General features: G+C 37.2%; 1 protein-coding gene across 1 annotated transcript in view; it reads left to right on the top strand.

The window, feature by feature from the left end:
- The window catches only part of LOC123548663 (CCR4-NOT transcription complex subunit 1-like), a 43,066-nt gene that overhangs the window by 12,736 nt on the left and 17,415 nt on the right, over window positions 1-12,915 (top strand). Inside the window, exons 10-25 of the mRNA XM_053546249.1 lie at window positions 686-853; window positions 1,218-1,345; window positions 1,917-2,049; window positions 3,637-3,987; window positions 4,572-4,723; window positions 5,102-5,354; window positions 5,799-5,982; window positions 6,346-6,504; window positions 7,255-7,439; window positions 8,453-8,577; window positions 8,951-9,140; window positions 9,551-9,859; window positions 10,231-10,371; window positions 11,214-11,393; window positions 11,788-12,015; window positions 12,571-12,705. Of these exons, the coding sequence (XP_053402224.1) occupies window positions 686-853; window positions 1,218-1,345; window positions 1,917-2,049; window positions 3,637-3,987; window positions 4,572-4,723; window positions 5,102-5,354; window positions 5,799-5,982; window positions 6,346-6,504; window positions 7,255-7,439; window positions 8,453-8,577; window positions 8,951-9,140; window positions 9,551-9,859; window positions 10,231-10,371; window positions 11,214-11,393; window positions 11,788-12,015; window positions 12,571-12,705 (3,021 nt within the window). The remainder of the gene's footprint in view (window positions 1-685; window positions 854-1,217; window positions 1,346-1,916; window positions 2,050-3,636; window positions 3,988-4,571; window positions 4,724-5,101; window positions 5,355-5,798; window positions 5,983-6,345; window positions 6,505-7,254; window positions 7,440-8,452; window positions 8,578-8,950; window positions 9,141-9,550; window positions 9,860-10,230; window positions 10,372-11,213; window positions 11,394-11,787; window positions 12,016-12,570; window positions 12,706-12,915) is intronic.

The following is a 12,915-nucleotide window of genomic DNA, read 5'->3' as shown; positions in this document are numbered from 1 at the left end:
GTTATAAGAATATATGTGTTGCATACCTACTTATTTCACTGTACTTAATACATATTTTCATTTTAGCAGATCTTGACGGCAGAAGGGATATATCTGTATTTTTGAACATAATTAGTATGTATTATAATATTAAGATTTTGATACCAATGTTTTCTGGAAATAACAGTAAAAGCTACAAAATATACCATTTTGATATCAGTTTTATAACACTTTTCTGGTTAAATAATACACCTTTTCAAGATTGTTCTGTTATTTTCCATCCTGATGCAAATATCAAACATAAGTTATGCATGAATTTTTAACCTCTGGAGGGTTTGTGGGGGCTTTTAAAAGAAAAATTGAATGAAATTGAAAACCACACATTTAAAGTAGGTATGCAGGTAACCTTGACTGAGTTTGTTTGATAAGTACTGAATAATATGGGCAAGATATATGTTTGTTCTCAGTGATTTGGTCAAAGGCAATGTGTCTGAAGTTATTGGTCATCCACCTCTGAGAAGTGGGCAGGCTGTTACTTGCAGAGAACAGATTGGGATTGGTACTGAATCCAGGAACACTGATTAGGTTTACTGCCTGACACTAAATAACTGAAATGCTGTTGGAAAACAGTACTAATTTAAAACCTAAAACCCAACAGACAAATTGAATAATACTAAATCTGTCTTTTACTAATCCTTTGTTACAGGCACCACACATGAGCTGGCGGGATGTTGTAGGAGAGCTTGACTATCCACAGTTTGTGGTGGCTAACAAGAGGGGTTTGCGTCTGTTGATGAAGGGGCTCATTCAGGGGCTGCAGGAAATATTTCCAGTGGAATATATATACAGGCAGTGGAAAAATACGGAAGGCCAGGTAAAAAATCAATAATGATCAGCATTGATTTCATGTTGGCCTTTAAATTGGGTTTCATCTTTTAAAAATTCAAATCGAGATTATTTTGTCCATAACATTTTACTTAAAACAATTTCTTCAACACTTGATGAAAGAAGCTCTTCTCTAACTTGAATATGAACTTATGGCTTATAGAAGATTGAATATTCAGTGGTCTATAAAAACTTGTTGAAACCTGTAGAAAGACATTAAGTGTATTCCTTACAATTTTTCATGTGATTCTTACAAGCTGTTATATAGTAGTGCAGAAATAGCAATTTTGAAACAGATAGCTAAGTTATTTAGACAGGATTTTATTATTATAGTTATGTCTGTTCTGTTTCAGTTATCTTTCATTGTGCAATCATTGCGTAATCCCGATGTGTTCTGTTTTGCTGACTATCCCTGTCACGCTGTAGTCATTGATATACTGAAAACTGCACCAGATGATGAGAAGCGAGATATAGCTGTTTGGTGAGTCATTTTAATGCAGTTTAGCAAATTTTGATTCAAATAAAGAGTCCCCGTGTTGTTTTAGCAAGGCAGTGTTTTTTCTTGCTAAACTTCCCTTCTTTTGTTGCAATTCAGTTTAGGCTTTGCCGGGCGTGAATGCCGATCTGTGTCTTAACTAATGTCCAGAGGGCTACCTGGTTCTTTCTATAGTAATCTATACTGTAAAAAGCTGTAAAATGGCTGCACGACCTGAATGTTATGGCTGTGTCAGAAAAACATGCAAAACAAACTATCAGACCCTTCAGCATCCATAAACAGTGTAACCAAGATGTTCCCTTTATTTCATAAACACTTCCCAAATGTGAATTGTTCTACCAGAATATTTCAACAGATATACAAGGATTTAAAGAAGATTTGTTTCTTACAAAGTAGTTAGTTAGTGAGCAGCAGTCAATTTATGAGCATCCTGTTGAATTTGAGAAGTGTTAAGATGGCATTTTGAGACTTGAATCCAAACTCAGGTTTGAGTTTTGTAATCTTTGGGCAAGTCATAGGTCACAAATATGAAAAATGAATGTTTTTAAACATTTAGGAAATCCTTAGACTTGGTTGAAGTGCTACTACGGTTGTCAGAGGTTGGCCACTACCAGCAGGTGTCAGAGTTGTTCAAGTTTCCTGTACAGAACTGTCCAGACATGTTGGTCCTCGCATTACTTCAAATAACAGTAAATATTACTCAAACTTATTACTCTCTTTTTAGCTCACCTGAGCCAAAGGCTCATGGTGAGCTTTTGTGACCGGTCAATGTCCGTTGTGCGTCGTGTGTCCATCAACATTTTCTAAAAAATCTTCTTTTTGAAAACCACTGGGCAGAATTACACCAAGCTTCACAGGAATGATCCTTGGGTGGTCCCCTTTCAAAATTGTTCTAAGAATTTCGTTCCATGCAGAACTCTGGTTGCCATGGCAACCGAAAGGAAAAACTTTAAATATCTTCTTGTCCAAAACTGCAAGGCGTAGAGCCTTGATATTTGGCATGTGACATCATCTAATGGTCCTCTATGAAGATTGTTCAAATTGTGCCCCTAGGATGAAAAGAGGCCCCGCCCCGGGGGTCCCAAGTTTTACATAGACTTGTATAGGAAAAAACTTCAAAAATCTTCTTGTCTGAAACTACAAGACCTAGGCCTTTGATATTTTGTATGTAGCATTGCCTTGTGGTCATCTATGAAGGTTGTTCAAATTGTGCCCCTGGGGTGAAAAGAGGCCCCATCCCGGGGGTCCCAAGTTTTACATAGACTTAATATAGGAGAAAACTTTAAAAATCTTCTTGTCTGAAACTGCAAGCCTAGGCTTGATATTTGGTGTGTTGCATTGCCTTGTGGTCCTCTACCAAAATTGCTCAAATTATTACCCTTGGGTGAAAAGAGGCCCTGCCCGGGGGGTCCCAAGTTTAACATAGACTTATATAGGGAAAAAAATTAAAAATCTTCTTGTCTGAAAGTTCAAGGCCTAGGCCTTTGATATTTGGTATGTAGCATTGCCTAGTGGACCTCTAACAGGATTGTTCAAATTATGCCCCTGGGATGAAAAGAGGCCCCGCCCTGGGGGTCACTAGTTATATGAGTTATATAGGAAAAAATACTTAAAAAATTATCAGATCATATTTCCTAGACTGTTTAATTATATTTACCTAATGTACCCAAGTGATTACGAGTCACCTTACTGTGACCTTGACCTACTGACCTGCTTTCTTGTTTTTTAAGATAAAGCCTTGAAATTTGGATGACATGAACAGTTTTGCACACCGATCTTAAAACTGACTTTCAGTGACCATGAATGTAACCTACTGACCTACTTTCTAATATTTTAGCATCAGTTTGCCATTTGAAACATGTGGCTCATATTACTCAGGTGAGCGATTCAGGGTCATCATGACACTCTTGTTTTAAATGTGGTATTTTTAAGTTATTCAATGGATTGAAAACTTTGTTTTAAGTTAAAGGGGGCCTTCGTGGCTGAGTGGTTGAGGTTGCTGACTTCAGATCACTTGCCCCTCACCAATGTGGGTTCTCTTCATGTGAGGAAGCCATCCAGCTTGCTTACGGAAGGTCAAGGTTGGTGGTCCTGCCCAGGTGCCCGCCCATGATGAAGTAGTGCATGGAGGTTCACCTGGGGTCTTCCTCTACCAATCAAGGAACGCAAGTTAAATAACCACAGTTACATTAGTAAAATACTGTTGAAAAGTGGAGCTAAACCCATAAAAATATTATGATAAAAGTTTAATTCATTGATTTATTTCTATTTAACAGCCAACATGGAACACCCTGAAGCAGGAGTTGATATCAACCTTGATGCCACTGTTTCTTGGCAATCATCCAAATTCTGCAGTGGTTCTACACTACGCCTGGCATTGTCAAGGTCACTCAAGCACAATACGTACCCTGATCATGCACTCCATGGCTGAGTGGTACATGCGCGGAGAGCCACATGATCAGACCCGTCTGTCTCGGATTCTAGATGTTGCACAAGACTTAAAAGCTTTGTCAATGCTGTTGAATGCAACACCATTTGCATTTGTGATAGATCTAGCATGTTTGGCTTCCAGGAGGGAATATCTCAAACTTGACAAGTGGCTCAGTGATAAGATCAGAGAGCATAGGGTAAGACAAATCCTCACAAGGTGAAATGTTCTTCAGTTTTGAGAAGACAAAAATTAATTCAAGTGTTATAAAATGGTATAATGTATATAGTAAGTTTAAAACATACACAGTTAAAACTGAACTAAATACCATTTCCTAAAAGAACGCCACAACTACGTAACTTGCTTTGAAAGGTCACCGTAGCACAATATTTATACGCCCGTCTCTGAAAGAGCAGGGCGTATTATGTGAACACCCAGGCACTCTTGGATTATGGCCCTTGAATTACTAAAAAAAAACAGCGAATTTAGCCTTGTCCGCTTTCTAAGTCAAACAGTTTTCATCTGATCTTCGCAAACTTGCTGACAACGTTTGTGGGTATAATATCTCGGCTAAGTATGATAACCACCCAAATCGCCCCAGGCACTTGGATTATGCCCTTTGAATTAGGCCCAGTTCGATGACGGGCGTATTTTGTGACAGTCTGGCACTCTTGTTCATGTTTTGAGACATATCCACTTTCATATTCCAGGAGTTACTTTTGTTGACAGGTTTGACCATATTGCATTATTTAGCAGCTCAGAATTATTTGTTGAAATTTTCAGGAGCCATTCATACAGACATGCGTAACATTCCTGAAAAGACGATGTCCCCAGCTGGTTGGTGGATTTCCCAAGGACGACCTTCAGTCGAAGAGTCAACAGTTACCACCTGAAACCATAGCAACCATGCTTACTTGTCTTCAAGTCTGTGCTAGGTTTGTTGATGAAACTTTTGGTTTTAGTTAAAACTGCCATTGTGATAATGTTTTTTAAAGTCCAAGGTACATGCATATAACAAAACTACTTTCAATTCCATTTAATTTCGTTGGTACACAATTTCTGGGTTTTGGCATGGAACTTTGTTTGTTGTCAAGATGTCATTGGATATGAATTCGAGGATTTAGTCCTTTGAAGATTAAATGAATGGGAAATTACTTGTACATTTGGATTTAATTTTGTTGATTTATCCAGCCACACCACAAAATCCATAAAAACTGTCCTATACTAATATTAATTATTTTACAGTATACATAATAAATGAACTGCTGAAAATTTAAAAGGGTTGTCTGATATTATGTAATTTTCCTTTACAGCAATGTGAGTCAAGAGCTATCAGAAATTATCCTGACTATGATAGCCAGTGCAAGTGTTCTGATGAAGCAGAGGCAAGCCCCTGTGGGTCCCAAACCTCCCAACCCCACTGCACCAGGACCACAGGTAGGCCCTGGCCCAGCAGGACCTGTGGGTGGAGGTCTTGGTGCTGGTAGTAATTCTGGATTGGGTCTTGGACCCAACATGGGTCAGACAAGCTTGGGATCTGGATTGGGAAATACTCCATCTACACAGGTTAGTATCTTCATTTTCTTCAGTATTGTAAATCCATGCAGAAACAAAATGTCTTTTTTTGCCTGGTAACGAGATTATGTTAAGACTTGGTAACACTAAAATTGTTGTATTCAGTTAGAATTTGCCAATTAAGCATCTAGCCTGAAGACTTAGTGATGATGTAAATCATTGAAAAAAAGTAGGTTTTATGCAGTTAATATTCAGAGATGTTTATTGAATATTTTAAAGATACAATGTCATTAGGTTGAATATTTAGCTGATTTAGATTTTCAAAAAAGCACCAAAATATAGTTACATTGGTGTAAAAAATGTTTAACTGCTGCTTTATGCCAGTACAGTTAACTATTATTTTGTGCTAAGGTAATGATGTGAGGAATGTGCATATACTTGAAGTAGACTATTGATTACCCTTCACAACTTTGACTTATGTTTTCTAACTTGTAGTTGGATCAAGCAGACACTCTGGGGATTCCAAAGTCATGGGGTGTTCCAGGACAGCCTAGTACTGGCTTTGCTGGTCTTGGTGGAGCGTCAAACCAAACTCCTGGATCACCTGCTAAAGGCTTTCCTACACCAGCCAGTTCAGGCTTTGGCGGTGGAATACAGAACTTGACATCACAACTGCAGAGTAAGTGGGTTAAATTGAAGTACATAGTAGTAAAAAATGTTAAGCAGAACTGTTCTTTGAGTGACAGTCTACTTTTGATGTGTATATATTGTATCAGTAATAATGAGATGCAAGAAATTGTGTTATGTCATGTATAATGAAAAAAAGTAACTTTGTCCGAGTTGATTTAGTACTGAAAAATCATAAAATGCTGTCTGAAGCTGTATAGCAATAGTGATGGATTTTACTGTTGTAAATAAAAGGAAAAATGGAAGTTTGTCTATTCCTTTCATCTGTGAGATTTTAGAATAGGTGTTAATAGGTGTAATAAGTATTACATTGTTTCATTGGTTTGATAATGTGAATTGAATTTTCTCCTTACAGATCTGTCAATGCCTACTTCATCTATGGCTGGTTTGGGTGCCCCTCGAGCACCAGGTGTAAACACCCTAGGGAGCCTAAGTGCCCAGCAGGTCATGAAGCAGCAGGGTCCACAGTCCACACAGCAACCAATGCAACCTGGCATTGATAGACTGAGGCTTGGTATGTACTGTTTTAATAAAAATATATAATTGAGCCGTGCCATGAGAAAACCAACATAGTGGGTTTGCGACCAGCATGGATCCAGACCAGCCTGCGCAGTCTGGTCAGGCTCCATGCTGTTCGCTTTTAAAGCCTATTGGAATTGGAGAAACTGTTAGCGAACAGCATGGATCCTGACCAGACTGCGCGGATGCGCAGGCTGGTCTGGATCCATGCTGGTCGCACACCCACTATGTTGGTTTTCCCATGGCACGGCTCAATTTATTGTGGATGAAGGTTTTAAAAATCATGTTTGTCACTATAAACTGGTTATGGAAGTTCCCAGTTATAATCATATTCTTCATTCTTTTCAAATACATGTACTGTACAGTTAAAAGTTAACGTAGTATGCCGTTACCAGGTTTGCATTGTATCATGGGTCAGTCAGGTCTTTGTAAAGATTTCAATTAATTAGCCTGTTCAGTTTTGTTTATACCATTCTTGCTTCAAAGGCACTGTACCCTGAAAACTCTGTAAAACATCATTATAATCTCATTGTTGTGTTTACATATTTAATCCTTTTCTAAGTGAATTATATTCCTTAGCACTTTGAAGTTTGAAGGTACAATAATACATGCTCTGCTGGAAATGTGCCTGCAATACAATGTTTTAGGCCTGCAACTCTGGGGAGATCAAATCCTAGATACCTATGAATATCACAAAAAAAATTTTAATGTTAAATGACAATACATGTATCATAATATTTTCTAGCCCAGCCAACAGAGTTATCTAGTATATTCCCGGATATGAATCAGCAGTTTACGAAGGAGGTTGAGGATGAGGCCAACTCCTACTTTCAGAGGATCTATAATCAACCCCCTCACCCCACAATGTCTATAGATGAGGTCTTAGAAATGCTGAAAAGGTTTAAGGACTCTGCAAATAGAAAAGAAAAGGTGAGCATCTTTTAACATATTCTTCTGTTGTTTAATGGGCCCTCCACAGCTGAGTAGTTAAGGTTGCTGACTTTGAAACATTTGCGCCTCACCATTGTGTGTTTGCAAGCTCACTTTATGTGAAGAATTCTTTCATGTGAGGAAGCCATCCAGATGACTTACAGGAGGTTGGTTGTTCTATCCTTACTGGAAATAATGCCTGGAGCGGCACTTCGTGTTTTCCTCCACTATCTCCAACAGGAAAGTCCCTAAACGATCTTTAATTGTGTCAGTGTGATGCTAAACCCAACAAAAACAAAAGCGATTCTTCAGTTGTTTTGAACAGTTGAAGTATGTGTTTTTAGCTAACAGACTATAATGGGGTTAAGAGTTTTAAGTTACGCAGTAGATTTAGTCATTCGAAATGGAGCAGGTTTTTCTAGGAAGTAACAATATTGCCCTTAGTGTAAAAGTAAAATAGAGTATTAGAAATATATACGAGACAAAATTTGAGCCGCGCTGGAAACAACATAGTGCTTTGCGAAGCTGGATCGCCATGGCACGCCAGTTGTCAGGTCATGCTGTTCCTTAACTATTGAATTGAGAACTTTAGCGAACAGCATGGATCTGACCAGATGCGCGATGCGCAGCTGGTCTGGTCATGTGGTCGCAACCTATGTTGGTTTTCCCATGGCGCGGCTCATTTATTAAACAACCAGCTAAGGGAGCAACATAGTCTGGGTGTGTAAGGCAGGTGGCTGCTTAATACAGGCAGGTTGAATCGTGATCCAACAGTAATGTATGTACAAAAATCACAGATGAGTGAAGCAAGGTGTGTCAGGGTTAAATTTTTTCTGTGATGTTCGTATTTACTGATAAAAGCACTTGTGACTGCTTTTGTACAATGGGAACGATAGTTCTGCTTTACTCTGCATAAAGAATACAAGACTTTTTTTAAAATCTTTTGTTAAGATTTTGTAGATTTCATGAATAATTATTATGAAATACATTACCGGTATATTTCTTATTAACAGGAGGTTTATGAGTGTATGCTACGTAATCTGTTTGAAGAGTATCAGTTCTTTCCCAAATATCCTGACAGAGAATTACACACAACAGCTGTGCTATTTGGTGGAATTATTGAAAAAGGACTAGCTACGTAAGTCTTCTTATATATTTGTGAAAAACTTGTTTGTCAATGAGAGATTTCTTAAAGTTAGATTTAAGTTTTTGTAGATGACTAGACACTGGTTTAGTTGAGATATTCAATGGCATAGCATTACAATACATAATTTCCATAGATTATATTTGTTAAACAGTATGCAGCTCTCTGGTGTGTGAGACCATTGAACATGTATGTTGTTAGGCCTGCTTGTTCAGTTTTCATAACAGGCTTGTTGCTGCAGGAAGTAGGTTCACAGAAGACATTCCAAGTAAATTGTCAAGGGGATAGGTCAGCATTTAATTGGGTTGAATAATATTTTACAGGTTTTAGGATTATAAGGGCTTTATTTTTTATTCCATTAATACAGCTATATGGCACTGGGTATTGCCCTGCGCTATGTGTTGGAAGCCCTGAAGAAGCCCCATGGCAGTAAAATGTACTACTTTGGTATAGCAGCCCTGGACAGATTTAAAACCCGATTGAAGGACTACCCTTCTTACTGTCAGCACCTGGCAGCTATACCTCATTTCCATCAGTTTCCACAACATCTTATGGAGGTAATAAATAGTTGACTATTTCGGAAGAAGGTGAAATTTCTGCCTTGTAAATTCTAGGTAGTGTGCCACTAATCAGATTTACATACATTTGTTCACTCAGATGGCAAGGTTTTCAAAGTAGCTGAGTACAGAGTAACAAATTTATGGTTATCAGTTTACATACCAAGAGAGGAAAATATTCTGAGTCAGGACAGAAGACTCTTAAAATTCTCTTTGCTAGAGATTTATTTAAATATCAGATCTAACTATTTTAAATGAAAACATTTAAGAAATTTAAAAAAGTATACATTGAAATGTAAAATCAATGGTTCACTTACAAACAAGCGTATTTTGTAGATGTTTTTATTGAGACTAAAAGAGTGCAAGAGAAAAGTTGCAATGTAGTTATGATACACATCTCATTGCCACAGTTTGTTGAGTTTGGAGCACGTAATCAGGAGCCGCCACATATAGCCCAGGCCACAACACGCAGTCTGACCCCAGTAACAGCCAGCCTCAATCTGCTTGGTGGTCAGTCAATGTTTGGTATCAGTCCAAACCTGACATCCACCTCTGGTAGCTCGGTGATGACAGGCCTCGATGCTTTCAACCTGACAAACCTACCGACCATGTCAAGTATGACGTCAACGCCTACCACTACAGTTACCGTGACAACGGCTGTGACATCAGCACCAGCTACAACAACCACAGCTGCCACCAAAACACAACCTATGCCAAAGGTATTAACATTTAATTACTTCTACAATAAATCATTAAGTTGCAGTTTTACATTTACAGTATTTTTAGCCCAAGGTGTCAGAAAAGTGAAGAAAGTTGTCTCATTTTAATTTATGGAAAAGGAAAATTGATAATACTGACAATTGGCAGATATCTTATGTTAATAATTGTAATGTAACAAGAAAACGGCTTTATAAAAAATAGCTTGGCATCTTGTAAATGTGTAAGATGTGCAATTAAATCAAGTTTTTTGTGGTATTATCCATTCTATTATGTACAAAAGTTTAGTTAGGAAAGAGTAACAACATAATTTTAGAGAAAATGTGAATATTTCAGTTTTATGTATATGGTAGTCTTAAACAATATATTTCAGCCATCAATAGCAAGTGCTACAAATATAGATACACTGTTGGCTGGTCAGAGTAAGGAGGAAGTGGTTGTACCATCAGAATCTATACAAGACAGAGTGTTCTTTATCTTCAACAATCTCTCCATGTCAAATATGAACCAGAAGGTGAGGATAACCACTATTATAAATATCATTAATTTGGGAACATTGAAACTTTTTTTTAAGTAAAGGGTGTTAGTCCTTGCAGAGTTTGGAAAAGTACTTGATTTTTGTCTCCAACATTCTGTAGAACCATGTATAAAACAGTTAGATATCAGCATTTATGTTTTAGGCTGCCTGTAAGATAGTAATCAAATAGATTTTCATGTCTGACATTGTTTTCATTTCCTGGCAAACAATGTTTAAAGGGGTATACAGGATTCATCATAAGATTAGTCTGTCAGTAAGAAGGTCTGTTGCCAATAAAGTGTTGTGAACTTTTTCCACATTCTTAAAAGGATTTCTATAAAACTTTATGCACATGATCATGGTCATTGCAGATTAGAAAGACCATATTTATTGAACTTTCTCCACATTCTTAAAAGGATTTCTATAAAACTATATGCACATGATCATGGTCATTGCAGATTAGAAAGACCATATTTAATTATTATAGTTAAGGGTCCTTATTCCCTCTGACAGAGCAACCCTTCAGTTTTAGCTCAGTAGGGATAAGTGCACATCATTCCACCATGAGTTTGATTCCAAAGTGAGGTGTTTTTTTTCTGTGACAATTTGATGGAAGACATTATTTAAAATTGTTTGTGCACGATCTCTAATTATGTGTTACTCAGTTAGTACTAGTACAAAATGTAGGAACACTAGATGGATAACATAACTGAAATACTGTTGAAAAACAATATAAAACCCAAAACAAACTGACAAAATCGCATTCGGTGATAGCTCTTCTATGTTTTAAAACAAGTGTGAATTGTTCAATTGGAAATATTTTGTCTTTTATGCTTTAGTGTGAGGAGTTGAAGAAAGAAGTGAAGGATGAACACATGCAGTGGGTATCACAATATCTGGTTATGAAACGAGCAAGTATTGAGCCCAACTTCCACACACTGTATGCCAACTTTGTGGATGCTCTCAGTATAAAAGAAATCACTGACATGGTTATATTAGAAACATTCAGAAATATAAAGGTAAATGTTTCTTTTGATATATCAAGACTGTATGTTTAATAAAATTTCATTAGTTTTCTCTAAGATTGATGTGAAATTCTAATTAGAACATGTAGTGAAATTTTCTGTAAATCTTGTGACAAACAAATAAGATCTTTTTTATGACTGAAGACACTTTGTACTTCACTTATAAAGCTTTAGGCATTCTATGTTTGGATTACAGTGACCCCTAATTTCATGAGAAAACAGCTAGTAGCAATTCTATTGTATATTATTGGTTTGGTTTACTATAATTCATACTGGTTATATTTTGTGCTTTTTTAAAAAAAAGAAAAACTGAACAAGACAAAATATAGGTAAGACTGCATTTACATCTGTCCAGGATTGCTATATAGAGGTCTAAATGTATCCGCAGGTATTGTTAAGAAGCGACAAAGGAGATGCTAACTTCTCTGACAGGACGTTACTCAAGAACCTCGGACACTGGCTCGGGATGCTTACATTAGCCAAGAACAAACCTATCCTACAGATTGACATAGATGTGAAGTCTTTAGTATATGAGGCATATCATAAAGGAGCCAGGGAGCTGCTATATGTGGTACCATTCTCAGCAAAAGTTCTGGAGTCATGTGCTAAAAGCAAGGTAAGAAAATCTAGTTGTAGTGTTCACAATATCTGAAGTGAACTTTTGATTTTCAAAGTAAAATGGAGGAAAACTTGGATGTGTACAATGATGTATAGACAGCCACGAATAAACAGCAACCCTACAGCTTATTTGCTCCATTTTCTCAGTGGGTTTAAAGCCTCCATCCAGTTTGATGTCAGATTTTTTAAAATTTGTTAAAGACTTGCTTTTGTTTGTCATTGTAAAAAAAAGGCATTTTGACATGTTCAGGTGCATTTTGAGAACATTCTTCAGTAACAATCTAATGGATAATAATTTTTATAATCTATAGAAACTCACAAAAATGTATGTCATTCTATTGAAATTTTGATATAAATAAATGGCATTCAGCTGTAATTGGTATCATACACATTAAAATATCTAGTGAAAAATACTAAATTGTTGTCTGTTTTAAAACGGTTGAATTTTGATGTTGAATTGAAGGCATGTGCTTGAATTCTATTTTAAGGGTGAAAATTATGATTCAGACATGCATAAGCCAATATCAAAAAACAAAATTGGATTTACTTTCAGGTTTTCAAGCCACCCAATCCATGGACAATGGGGATAATGAATGTTTTGGCAGAGTTACATCAGGAACCAGAACTGAAACTGAATCTCAAGTTTGAGATTGAAGTTCTGTGTAAAACTCTTAACATAGATCTAAATGTAAGTACACATTTGAGCCGTGCCATGAGAAAACCAACATAGTGGGTATGCGACCAGCATGGATCCAGACCAGCCTGCGCATCCGCGCAGTCTGGTCAGGCTCCATGCTGTTCGCTTTTAAAGCCTATTGGAATTGGAGAAACTGTTAGCAAACAGCATGGATCCTGACCAGACTGCGCGGATGCGCAGGCTGGTCTGGATCCATGCTGG

This window comes from Mercenaria mercenaria, chromosome 6 (assembly GCF_021730395.1).
Source record: "Mercenaria mercenaria strain notata chromosome 6, MADL_Memer_1, whole genome shotgun sequence".
NCBI classification, from domain to species: Eukaryota; Metazoa; Mollusca; class Bivalvia; order Venerida; family Veneridae; genus Mercenaria; species Mercenaria mercenaria.
The sequence above is the reverse complement of the archived record's forward strand: the minus strand, read 5'-3'. Positions and strand labels throughout refer to the sequence as shown.